Source organism: Peromyscus leucopus, chromosome 5 (genome assembly GCF_004664715.2).
Source record: "Peromyscus leucopus breed LL Stock chromosome 5, UCI_PerLeu_2.1, whole genome shotgun sequence".
NCBI lineage: Eukaryota > Metazoa > Chordata > Mammalia > Rodentia > Cricetidae > Peromyscus > Peromyscus leucopus.
The window spans coordinates 16,763,542-16,777,189 of NC_051067.1; the positions used below are offsets into that span (position 1 = coordinate 16,763,542).

Below are 13,648 nucleotides of genomic sequence, written 5' to 3' on the forward strand. Positions count from 1 at the left end.
ACTTTTCCCCAAGTGGCTTTCCATCCAGGTTGTCAATCTGTGATGCAGAGCAGGAATATATGAAGGCCAACTGCATAACCAAATGCGTGCAACGGTGAGTGCTTTCTACCGTGTCACACACACTGAAAGAGTCTTCTGTAGTTTGCTTACCCTTAAATTTCCAAGGAGGGGGCAAGGGATGGAAGGAAGGGGATACCAAGACATCTCTCACCGAGTGGAGAGGGGGCCGCCTTGGAGGGCTCCATCTTGCCCGGGCTGGCACTGCCGGTGGTGGCTGTGGCACGGTGCGTGCTGGTGCAGGAGGGGCTCATGCCGACACAGTCGGGGTAGTAGGCAGAGAGCAGTGGGGCGGCCACGCTGTCCTTCAGCAAGGGAGGCTGGATCAGCATGGAGTACCACCAGTGGTTGGCAACTTCCAGCACTCTCTGTGATTTATCAGTGAGAAGGAAAGGGGAAATGCACACGCTGAGGGTAGATAGATACTCATCTTTAGCCACAGCCCTCCTGTTCCACCCACATCCAGACTCAACAATTCTCAGAGCTGCATACAAAGAATCAAACAAAAACAGCTGAGGATACCCAGAGACAGTCTTTCTTAGGTAAAATTCTTCCCCCAATACAGAACCAAAAAACCAGTAACACTGGGTAAGCATGCTGCTTCCCCAATATCCCCAGTCCACCTCCACCAACCCCCACTTTTGCTGTCATGGTCATATTTTAAATGTCAACCTTGTGCTACCTCAGAAGACCTAAGGAAGGTGTTTCAAATGAGTTACTGTTGAGATCCCGTCAGCCTGTGGGGGACTGACTGTCTTGACTGCTAATTGACCCAGCCCACTGTGAGCGGCACTATTTCCTAGGCTGAACTCTGAACTGTGTTAAGTATGAAGAAAATTATCTGGGGAAAAAAGAAGCAAGTAAGCAAAGATGTGCTTATTTTCTGTGCTCTTCACTATGGTTATGATATAACTAGGTGCTTGAGTTCCTGCCTTGATTTCCCCTAATAATGGACTCTAAACCTGGGACTGTATGCCAAATAAACCCTATTATCTCCTACACTACTTTTTAATCACAGCAGCAGAAATGAAACTAGAACATTTGTTCAGCTCCAAGCCAAGAATTCAGCTACTGACATCCAGAGTTTGGCATCTTAAAAATCATGAATCTAGGCTGGTCCTATTCTATTTTCTGAATCATATAGCTCAGAAAAAAAACTGAGCAGACCCTGCCATCTTGCTATAACCCTCTAGTTCTCTCTTTGCTGGAAGTCTACCTGAAGAGTGATGCTCCAAACCAGTCCCCACATTCTGTAAATGAAACAAACAGCAACCAGGAAGCTCTTGCTAGCTGCTAGTCCTGGCCGTCTGTCTAGGACTGTGTCAACAGCCTCCCTGCCTGGGGATATATAGCTAAACGGTAGCATGCTTCCTTAGCATGCCCAAGGCCAGGATTCATTCCCCAGCATCATGAAAGCAAAGCAATTTGTCTTCTTACCTCACGAATATGGCCTCTGTCCTAAAGTCAAGGCTCTTTTGAGTATAAAATGGCCTTCACAGTAGAGCCAACGGAGGAGGTTTTCTAATCACACTTACGTTATTCTCCCCTCTCTCTCTATAAACTCATCCTGCCTACCTAAAATCCTGCCTACCTAAAATCCTGCCTACCTGAAATCCTGCCTACCTAAAGTCCAGAAACCACCGGGTCCACTGCTTTGCTATGGGAATGAAACTTAAAAACTAAAACAGAACAACTCCTTCATAGAAGAGAATAGATTCAAAGTGGATCTAACCCAGGTCCCTTCTCCCTTTGTGTGAAAACCTGCTGTGGTCCTAGAACTTGAGACACTGAGAACAAACTCAAACTACCAAACATGAATCACAGATAATCAGGACTTGAAAGTTTAGCAATTCAGAATATTTGAAATCATTTTAAACCAGATCTGGTTACATGGCAAGTGGACTTTGTCAACTCAAAATTTGCCAGAAACAGATGGATTGTGCCAGGGTATTGCCAGCTGGGCATGCTAGACCCACTTCTGTATCTGAGTAGGAACAGGGCAGAGTGGCTACCTTGTGGTCAGAAAGCACCAGAGCCCTCTCTGCTGCTGAGTCCAGGCCAAGACAGTCAAACCATGACCATCCTGCTCTTTGTCTTGGAAGGACTCAATGGAGAAAAGGTCACAGGCATCCTTAACAAACAAGATTGAGAAGTCTTATCCCTGCAGGAGGTGGAAGTGTCTTCCTTGTTCCCTTTAGTGGATAATAATTTGGGAATGACGAATCCATAGCACTACTTCCACCACCACCATCTACCATTGGGGGCTTTTTCACAGTGCACTCACATGCTGGAGTCCAAAGGCTTTGATGGACATACACAGATGTTAGTCATTTACTCAGAAAACTTATCATTAAAAGCCTAGTTAACTCCGATCCAGAACATGCAGAAATACTCACTAGGTCCTCAGGGAGAGAACAATGATCAGGGATGTCAGTCTGCAAAAGAAAACCAAGTCTGAATTGTTTCCACAACATACGGTCTTAGGTGTTCGTTTCCTTTCAATATCTTTCAATATGATAGCCCCTTTCTTTTCTTTTCTTTTTTTTAAAAACTATTTAACTAGCAAAGAAAAATGTTTGACATGTCACTAGAACGAGAGTGTGGGAAGATGTGTACTTTCATCAAGATGTTCCCCCATGAAAACAAAGGGCTGTACCAGTGGTGGAGAGGGCTATGACAAGATACACCCATCTGGAATACACAGAGGCAAGGCATTATCTCCTGGAACTAAAGCTGTGCATCAGACAGACATACCCAGCAATTTTCACCTTGGTGCATTTCCTAGAGACCCTTGTAACATGTGCACCAAGCAATGTGCTACAAGAAAGACCAAAGGCTGGGGATACAGCTCGTAAGAGTTTGCTTGCCTACTATACAAGAAGCCCTGGGTTCAGTCCCTAGCACTCTACCAAAGAGAGCTCAAAAAAAAAAGGAAGAATGCTCAAACCAGGCATGGTGACACACAACTGTAATCTCAGCACTTTGGAGGATGAGACAGAAGGATGGACAGTTCAAGTCTGCAGTACACAATGGGTTCAAAGCTAACCTGGGTGATTCACAGACTCCAAAGCTAGCCTGAGCTACATAGCAAAAACCCAGTCTCAAAGGACAGAAAAAGCAGATAAAACAAAATTTGATGTAAATTTCTGACACACAAAGAAATTTTGTTTGTGATAGAAGAAAACTAAATAAATACAAACCAAAGTTCATCAGCAACAGAAGAGGTAAACTGAAGTACACTCAAGTGATGTCACGTTACACAGCCGTGAACGACCAAATGGTAACTACACGCCCCAGCACACGTGGGTCTCACCAACAGTTCTGCAAAAGCGCGCTGCATGATTCCACTTGTGTGAGGTTCCATATCAAGTAAAGCCAAATCCATACTACTGTAAGCTAGGAAAGTAAGCAGGCAATTTACTCTGGGGGAGCAAGGTTGGACACTGTCACTGACGGGGTCACCAGGGTACCTGCCGAGTATTCCATTTCTGTACTGGGGGCCAGATAAGCAGGTACTGGTGAAAATTCATTGGGCTGGGCATTTGGATTTGTGCAACTTCTGTTTCAACATAAAAATGCTGCCTAGCTGAAGACTGGGAGGGCACAGCAGCAGCAGCTCGAGTCTCCGGAACACATCCCAAAGAAACTCTTCATGAGTGCATTAATAGAGACTTGAGCAGGCTGGGGCAACAAGACTGCAGGAAACAGCAGAAACTGGCAAGATTTAGAAAGAAACTTCACCTCTCCTTGACCGGGGAAGCAGACGCTGTGTGGTGGATCCACACCATTCAGACACTACTTCAGCAAGAACACACCAGAGCTTTAGGCATCAAACACCTCAGTGTTGAGTGAACAGAGCGAGCAGAGGAAGAAGAGCAAGACGGTGTCTCTCTCTCTCTCCCTCTCTCTCCCTCTCTCTCTCCCTCTCTCTCTCTCTCTCACACACACACACACACACACACACACACACTGTTCTCACTGACTGAAACACATCCTCGCTGTCTCCCTAGGCCCTGTTCCCACTAGTGCAGCCACTCAATTTGAAGGGGACTCGCCCACCCACTTTCCTAGGCCCTCGTACTTTTTCTTCCTCTACCATTCAGAGGCCTTCTACCTGGAAGGTGAAGCTAAGAATCAATCATGGTCTTCAAAATCACTAAGCCAATTGTAAGTGTGCCTATAAAGTGTGTGTGTGTGTGTGTGTGTGTGTGTGTGTGTGTGTGTGTGTACAGGAATGCACATTAGCCCAAATTAACCATTCCAGAATGTATACACACTCCAGAATATATATATGAATATACTCAATTTGTCAATTAAAACTAATCAACTGGGGCTACACAGTGAGCCCTGCTCAGAAGAACAGAAGCAGCTGAAAATTCCTGGCAGGTGTTAAGGTGCATTCCCATAATCCCAGTACTCAGAAGGGTAAGACAACAGGACCATCCCAAGCTCAAAGCTATCTCCAAACTGTAATTATTCTGCCTTGTGTAAGACTCAGAAAATGGAAAGGGTAAATATACTTGGGAAATATTCAAAATGGCTGCCTATCTAGATTATGTAAAGAATCCCTACACTCAGGAAGACGGGCTCACTCTCCAGAACTATTAAACTTCCGCAAGCACTGCACAAAAACAACAGAAGAGACACCAACATGTCAGAACACAGACCACCATGAGGAGACAGTTCTTTCAGAATCGAACCTAATTCTGCCATGGGACACAGCCTGCTCCCAACTCACCCACACAAATGCAACACAAGACACTCGCACAGAATCATCACTAGTTCACTCACACAGCAAACATTTCCAACACAAACTTCCTTCCACATGGCGGTGTGCAAACAAACCGGCACGCACACATGCAGACAATGCAACACTACTGAGAAGTATAAATAAAATACTGAACAAGCGAGGCTTGCTGTCTAGTGCCTGGATCACAGCCATGCAGAAAACCGAGGCAGGGGGATAACAAGGGGATGGTCTGCCTGGACTATATAGAGTAAGCTCAAGGTCAGTCTGGGCAACTCCAGGAGACTCTACTTCAAAAAGACAAAGTAAGAAGAGGGCTAATTACCCAGTGTGGTGGGTCAGTGCTTGCCTAGCACTGTGAGGCCCCAGGTTCAGTGTCCAGTGCTGCAAGCAATACAGTCCAAACAAAAAGCCCTGCTGATCCATACAGTGTGGACGGTCTTTTATTTTTGTTATTGTTTTTATTATTTATATGCATTGATGTGTTTGCCATGGGTGTTGGGTTCCCTGAAACTGGAGTAACAGACAGGTGTGAGTTGCCATGTGGGTTTTGGGAATCGAACCCTGGTCCTCTGGAACAGCAGACAGTGCTCTTAACCATTGAACTATCTCTCCAGTCCCCTTTGTTTTGTTTGAAAGTAATTTTTACAGTTAAAGACGGCAAACACTGAAAGGGCAACATTAACTGATTCCTGTTTTATGAAGTTTGAGTCAGACCAATTAATCTATGGGGATGGAATTGGAATAGCCGACTCTGGAGATGGGGAGGAAGTAACTTATAAAGTCTCTAGGATGAAGGAAATACTGCCTCTTAGGCCAGGATTCTGGCTGTGCACTGTAGCCATTTTCTAAAACTCAACAAGACCTCATGTTCCCCGAATAAAATTACTTTATAAAATCATCTGTCAGAAATACAAGTTCTCCTTTATTAAAAACAGCACCACTATGCTTCGGGGTTGGGGTCAAGCTCCACAGTGCAGCATGTGCAGAGCTAGAGGTTCAATTCCCAGCTCCTCAAAACTCAAAAGGACCACCTCAACGTGGGCAGTTTTCAGACCATCACTCTGAGCCTCAGACTTTTTTTTTTTCTTCAAGACACAGCCTAACATATTCACATAGCCCAGGCTGGCCTCCACCTTGTAATGTAGGGAAGGCTGGCCTCGAACTCACAGAGACCCTCCTGCCTCCACCCCCCAAGTGCTGGGACTATAGGCGTGTGCTGCCGTGCCTAGTTAAGCCATATATTTTTTTTCCAAAATCTTAAAAGTAGTTTGGATGCTCTATTGTAGCCTAAAAAACGAGCCTGTATCAAGTCGGTGTTTAAAGTTGTACTGGAGAGATGAATGAATCATTAAAACTATGAGCTCCCAGCCCCAGCTAAAGTTCATACCCAGGGCCCTATGTTTTGGGCAAGCACTCTAACCACTGAGCCATATTCTTCAGCCCAAGAGTTTAATTCTAAAGACAGGGGAAAGATGGTTCAGAAGGAGTTTATTTAGATGTGTATATATTTATAAACACATACAATCTGCTCTTCTTAAATCCTACAGTTGTAGTCATGAAACATTTATATACAATACCCTTATACGAAAACTTAAAATCTGACTCGTAAGTATTTATATTTTGACATTTCACCTTGCAAAAGAATGCTAGGCAAGTGCTCATCACTGAACTCTACCCATAGGCCTCAACACTGTTTTTATACGGTAAGTATGGCCACTTTAATTGTACACACATGGGGGGGGGTTCCCTTTGCAGAAGATCAAACCCAGGGCCACTCGAATGCTAAACCAATGCTATGTCACTGAGCTACATCCCCGACCCAGTAATATTTGCATTTTGAACCCTAAGTTAAATAATAAAAATAAACTCTGATCATAAACCCCACAAAAATGTGCACTTATTGTTTAGAACGGAGTGTGTAAAGCACAGAGCCTTTGCTGGCTACACCTGTGTGACACACCACAAACCTCCGAAAGCACTGAAAATGGTAGAAAAAAACAAAACAAAACACAAAATACTATTTTGATTCTGGGATTTGATACCCAATATTCATTTACACATTTAGGTGGATTAGTACGTTTAACACATTTTTAAATACTAACTGCCAAATTTCAGAGCAGGCACATTCGATGGCCAATTCCCAGCTGCCAATCCTATCCACTCCCCCGTCCTCCTCACTGACAAGTTCTGCTTTGTCTGGTGCTATAACATACAGGCTAACACAGAGTGATGAGCTTTTCCTTGTCCTCATGCGGTCTGCAGAGTTGTACAATTCTATTCTAGCCAACGACACAAGTAAAACTCTACCAGGTAACTGCTACCCACTAAAGGAGGGCAGACTCAGCTAGTACACCACTCTCGCCCTCTGCTTTGAATTCAGACACAGTGGCTGGTGATACAGCAACCACCTTGTCACTTGAGGATGCAAGATAAACTAAAGATGGACTGGACATGAAACCGTGTTCTTAGATAACTAAACCAACCCCAACAGCCCATTACCAAACTGCCTAAAGTAAAAGAAAGATCAAATTGTTACTGAACTTCTGTTTACATACAAGGATTAACACACACAATGAGAAAGACAGGCTACAAATAGGTCGATGCATAAACTAATTCAAAGGCCACCACAGAAATCATACCTTGGTAATGGTATTTAGTTTTATGCCACAGCGGTAAGTTCTTGCCATGTGTGGAGTGAGCTGGATTTCCTTGGTAAGCTGCCTCCACTTTCCACACTCGGGTTTTGTGCACTGAACCTACAAGGGAAATTAAGGCAAGATCAATACACTGTCTACCCTTGAACTACCACATCTGCTCTCCACTCACTCTACTGCTATCTCCGCATGATTTGATCCATGTTCTGACCCGAGGGATTGAGCCTGGGGGTCTGTGCATTCAGTTACATCCCCCAACCCCGTCTAGCATCTTTTCTTTCCCTTACTCCATCATACCCATTCTGACATGATCAGGCTCATTTCTGATTCAATGCTAGCTCATGCAACAGGATAATAAAACAAGTTTTGAAAACTTATCAGGAAGATTTTCCAGCTCAAGTCCAAGGAAACATTGAGTTAAATTTAGATACTATTCCTCAAAAAGCATGGACATGAGATGTAAACTGTGATGTCCTGGGTCAGGTTCTAGGTCACTGAAAGGATGAGAAAATGATAAAATCCCAATCAAGTCAGACAGTGCAGTTCTTCTACTGTACCCATGTGAACTTCTCAGTCTGTAAACAGCCGCGGTGTGCACTAGGAGCACACAGCTTTTAGTGGCATCTCTGTAAGCTCCTTACATTATTCCAAAATAGAAAACTGCACATCTGAATGTGGATGACTGAAGTCATGGCTGTCTTCCCACATAGCCAGTGTAAACGGTTTATTCAGGAACTGGCATGTAGGAGAGAACTCTCCGTTTACAACCCAGAAATTAAAATGGATTAATGACCTAGATGTGAAATCTAAAACACTAAAAATCTAAAAAGTCTATGAAAGCACAGAGATGGGTCTTTATATGACCTCAGATTTGGCAAGGAGTTCCCAGCAGGGACCAAAGACACAAAGAAAATATAGATAAACTAAAATTTATCAGAACTAAATGACCCATGCAAAGGAAAAACCACCTGAAGAAAAAATATCTGCCAATCACAGAGCTGATGAGGGTTTTATATCCAGAATATGTAAGTAATTCCTACAAGAAGAAAAAGCCTAACTTGAAAATGAGCCGAGTTGCATATTTGCAAATGGTCTGCAGCACTAGCTTTGAGGAACTAGAAAACAAAGCCACCATGAGTCACCTCTCCCTCACCCAGACAGCTAGCATTGTGAAACACAAACAAGAGCTGATAAGGATGAGGGCAGGAGGATCAGGAGTTCAAAGTCACCCTAACCACTTAGCAAGCTTGAGACCAGTCTGCTCTACATGAGACCCATCTAAAAAAAGGGAAAAAAATAGTGGGATGTGGGACACATGCCTTTAAACCCAGCTCGAGGGAGGCAGAAGCAGGTGATCTCTGAGTTTGAGGAAGGCCTTGCTCTATACAGTGAGTTCCAGGCCAGCCAAGGCTACATAGTAAGACTCCTGTCTCAAACAATAACAAAAAGTCAAAACCAAAAGAAACTGGTGGTGGTCTGGAGAAATCTGCCCCCATGCACTGCAGACTACAGTACAAAGGGATGAAATGAAAGAGTTTAGAGACCCAGAGTTAAAGCCCAACTTTTCAGGAGCATGACAGGAGCAAGGCCTCTTGGGCACCTTGCCAAGCCCTGTCTCCAAATAAAAAGGAGGAGGAGGGCTCGGAGTGTACATTAGTAGTGTAGCACATGACCTAGCAAGTTCAAGACCCTGGGTTCAAGTGCCAGAACCACCAAACCTAACCAACCACAGAATGACCATATGGCCCATCCCTAGGTATACATGCTTGAAGAACTATAGAAAGATATCCAATTATTTGTAACCCTGTTCATACTATGAGACAACCCAAGTGTCCATCAAAAGATGGGTGGATAAACACGAGGCCAGATGGCAGTGTGTGACATTACTTTCTTCCTTAGACTGTACTGAGTTAGCAAAGGTTTTTGCTTTAACAAGCCTAGAAATAACCCAAGAGAAGACTTCCCACAAAGCACGACTGTTCCCATGCTCATGCTTTTAGCTTTGCAGTGCACTGGGGCAACAGTGTCCCTCCTTACCCAGTAGGGCAGCTGCTGGTCTGCCATGAACGCCTTGGGGCTTGGCTCTGTCTTCCCATTGCTGGTCCACACTCTTTTCCATGCAGTGTATTTGTCGTATCCATCTTTGTGGCTGAAAACCATTTAAAAAAAAGTCACGGTGCAGGTTACGTAGTAGTTTTCACACTGGACTTTGATCAGATTTACATAACAGACTTGACTATTCTTAGGCAGACACAGGGATGTTACTGTGGTACACCTACCACAGGCTAGCAGGAGGAGCACGCTCTGGACAGTGTAGAGCTATAACAAGATAAGGGCAGAGTCCTGCATGGTAGAAAACTTTCTAATGTTCAGGGTAAATCCTATAGCGACCGTTAAAATTTATGAGGTGATAACATAATAAAACAGTCAATTAACATCAGAAGAAAAAAGAGTGAATACAGAAAACCACCAGCAAAAGCCAAAGCAAGGCCGAGTGGCTCAAGCCTGCGACCCCAGCTACTCGGGGTGGAGGCACAAGCTCAAGCCTGCCTCGGCTACGGAAAAATAAAATAGAGGGTGGCTGCCCAGTGCTCTGCCGGCTCCTCCAAATGTCTGCACCCTCTCCTCTAAGCACTGTGACAGAACAGCAGAGTGCCGAGCTCTCCAGAACTTACACACACCTGACACGTGTCACGGCAGACACATAAGCCCGCACACACACCAACCTTTATCACATTTCTTACTCTTCAGTTTCATTCATGCACACACTGTATGTTGATCACATTCCGCTTTTCTTACCCCTCTTCCCCTTCATCACCCCCTACTCTAGACAGTTTTGCTTCTGCTTTTATCTCAAACATACCTACGTGATTTTGTTATCTACATAAAATCTAGGATCCACAAATGAGAAAATGCATAAAACATTTGATAATTATCTTTCAGAATTTGCCTTAATTCGATCAATATGAGCATCTTAGTTGCCTTCATCTCCTATAAATGATATGACTTCACTACTCTGTATGTGTGTATTTTTCCCGTACATTATGGTTTCTGGACACCCAGGTTCAGCCATTGTGCATGGTGCTTACAGCACTGAACTTCCCGTCAGTCATCTCAGGCACTGGATGGCCCAGGAACTTAGTGAGCCCAGCGGGTTTTAGCTTTGTGACTGTCCTCCCCAGGCCCTTTCGCATCCTCTCTCTCTCTCTCTCTCTCTCTCTCTCTCTCTCTCTCTCACACACACACACACACACACACACACACACACACACACACACACACACACACACACGTGTCAGTAAACAAACCTTCTGTAGTAGTGGTCAAAGCATTCATTACAGAAATGTTCCCCACAGGAAAGGTGGTACCATCGGGAGGTATAGCCGTTTTTGGCACATCTGAAAAGAGCAGAATCATGCAGCTTTGGTAATGAAGCCTTTCCTTCTCACTCAGTTTCATTTAACCAGCCCCTTCTGCAGTATCTCCACTTCTAATAGCCAGGGGCTAACAAGGGAAGTAGAATGGGTTGAAAGGTCATACAGGTTGAGAGTTCCTGATCTGAAATGCTTGGGATCAAAACTGTTTTAGATTTCAGTTGTCCTACGGGTATTAGAATGTTTGCACCATACACAGCGGGACGTAAGGGGGATGAGAGGCAACATATATAAACATAACGGTTACTGACACTCCAAAGTTTTAGAGTTTAAGCATCTGGATGTCAGATGACAGGCGTGCTTACTACCTCAGGCACAGTGACGGTACAGGGAGGACTCAGGCAGCCAGATGTAACCTCAGTGGCTGCCTTGGGCGCTGGAGTCCAACCGAGACTCGGGAGTATGGATGGTGTCTTATGAGGTAACAGCACACGTCCTTGTTCCGAGCTGCATGTGTGTGAGAAGACTGTGATAACATCTGGTCAGCTGCACTGGGACGAGCAGTCCCATCATACAACTGGTCAGGCAGCTGATGACACAGCACAGAATGAGAAGTCCTGCCACCATCGACATAGCCAACTCTATGTGCAGACCCAAACGGGTTTCGTTTGTTCAAATCCGATTGAATCGTAAACCATTACTCAAGATTTTTCTATAGAATTAAAGAGAAGTCCTAACTCTGCCACGACACTCAAAACTAGTGAGACAACAGCTGGCGCTGTAGGTCTTAGGGTTCCGTTTTTGTTTTGAGGCAGGGTCTCACACACCCTGGGCAGGCATACAGTTCGCGGTGTAGTTGAGGAAGACCTTGGATTAACTATTGCTGCTCCTGCCTCTTTCCCAAGTGTGAGGATTACAGGCTGGCTTGTCCACTTCTCAGAGTACTGGGATGGAACCCAGTTCCTGGTACATGCTAGGCATGTACATGAACTACAGCTGAGCCACCTCCCCGCAACTCTGCAGTTTCTGAGACCTGTACAGGGATATGGAAGAGGCAGGCACGCTACATGAAGTAAACAAACAAACAAAAACAACAACAAAAAGCAAACATACGTGGGTTGCCACCGGATGCTTGAGTCTATGATGTCCTACACCCCGACCCTCAAGGCCCAGGACTGCTACAGCGATGGCTGGGTGCATCTGAGGACACTGTATGGCCCAGCTGATCTGGATGTGATCTCTCCCACTAGGCTAGATACAACCACAGAGTGTCGAGGAAGCTGTGGTGTGTGGTGACTGTCTAAGCAGTCAGAGTTAGCAAGGGACAGTTCCTGCATTCGTCTTTAGGAAGAGAAGCACGAAGCATACCATTCCCACAAAGCACACGCCCATGGGCAGACAGATGCACATGGCCAAGGTAGCCCTTCAAACAGACCTTTCCGAAGCACTTGCAAAGCACACAGGATACATTGCAGTACAGCCTGCCTTTTCACATTTCCTGTACTTCTTTTCCGACGAACCATCCTCCTCCTCCTCTGCGGTCTCTGCTGCTTTCTTCTTGGCCTGTGGAAGAGCCAGCTGAGGTCAAGATTGCACTGGCAGAGAAAGGGTGGTGGTGACAGGAAGTTTGCTGCTGAGGTCACGTGAGTCAGAAATTCTAAATGTCGTGCTGTTTGTAGCAGTAAGGATCAAAACGTGCGTGCCAGGCAAACACTACCAACAGAGCTACATCCGCAGCTCCAGAAGTTCTAAATGTGAAGGTCAACAGCATCCTGGCAATAGGATAGGGTTGGCCAGTACAACAGCCTGTATAAATAACTCACTGTCTTCTAGAGGATCTAGAAACAGCACCTTAATGATAGGTAGGTTCAGAACTAACATCCACATGAGCCTTTCTTAAGGGAAAAACTGACAGTCAAGATAAACCAGTCATCCTTGGGGACTGAAGAGATGGTTCAGCAGTTAAGAGCACTTGCTGCTCCTATAGAGAACCCAGGTTTGGTCCCCAGCACCCATACAGTGGCTTACAACTGTGTGTATCTCCAATACCAGAAGACAGAATACCCTCTTTTGACCTCTGCAGACACCAGGCACACATATGGCATATACACATGCATGCAGGCAAAACGTTCATACACAGAAGATAAAAATAAATCTTTCTAAAAAGTCATTTACAACTAAGAATTCTTTTCCCTCTCTTAAAACAGTTAAATCTTTCGATATGGAAGATTTAAAAGGCAGAGAAAAAAATGTAAACAATTAGAGCACTATTATTAAATACTTCACGACAAACAAACCTACCAACATCACTCAAGCAACTACAAGTTCAAGTCCAAATTCCCCTGAATGGCATCCAAGCCAGACATGACCTGGCCTCAGCGGCCCATTCTGGAAGCAGCCACCCCGAGGCTGTGATCACCCCCCTGGTGATCCCCGGTCTCTTTAGCCCCCGGTTCCTGCTGCACACACTGCGCCATGAGCTCCTCCACGGACAGCACAAGGACTGGCTGGGCTGTGTCAGTGCGGCTGTAAACACTCCACTCCCCTCTACGTCCAGGCACAGGCGGAGAGAGTACCTGCCTCCCGGAGCTCCTCAGAGGCAGGCTGTCCGGAGAAAGCTCCAACGCTCCTCTCTTCTTTGACCTCCCTCGAGGTGCCGCCATTGTTTTTGGAAATCTGGGGGGGGGGGGATAAAAACCATTAAATTATTAGCATCTGCTGATATTTCAAGCCACTGTCATGAGGGAGCTAGCTGTGCATAAAACCCCCATTTCCACGTTACTGAACCCCCTGATGCCTGTGTTGTCCTGTAT

General features: G+C 45.2%; 1 protein-coding gene across 1 annotated transcript in view; it reads right to left on the minus strand.

Annotated features, from left to right (window-relative positions):
* The window catches only part of Kdm1b (lysine demethylase 1B), a 40,566-nt gene that overhangs the window by 22,542 nt on the left and 4,376 nt on the right, over window positions 1–13,648 (minus strand). The window contains exons 2-8 of the mRNA XM_028867676.2: window positions 13,412–13,511; window positions 12,271–12,398; window positions 10,770–10,859; window positions 9,499–9,610; window positions 7,447–7,563; window positions 2,454–2,492; window positions 212–425 (exon numbers count right to left, since the gene is read on the minus strand). Coding sequence (XP_028723509.1) covers window positions 212–425; window positions 2,454–2,492; window positions 7,447–7,563; window positions 9,499–9,610; window positions 10,770–10,859; window positions 12,271–12,398; window positions 13,412–13,498 — 787 coding nt within the window. The 5' untranslated portion in view covers window positions 13,499–13,511. The remainder of the gene's footprint in view (window positions 1–211; window positions 426–2,453; window positions 2,493–7,446; window positions 7,564–9,498; window positions 9,611–10,769; window positions 10,860–12,270; window positions 12,399–13,411; window positions 13,512–13,648) is intronic.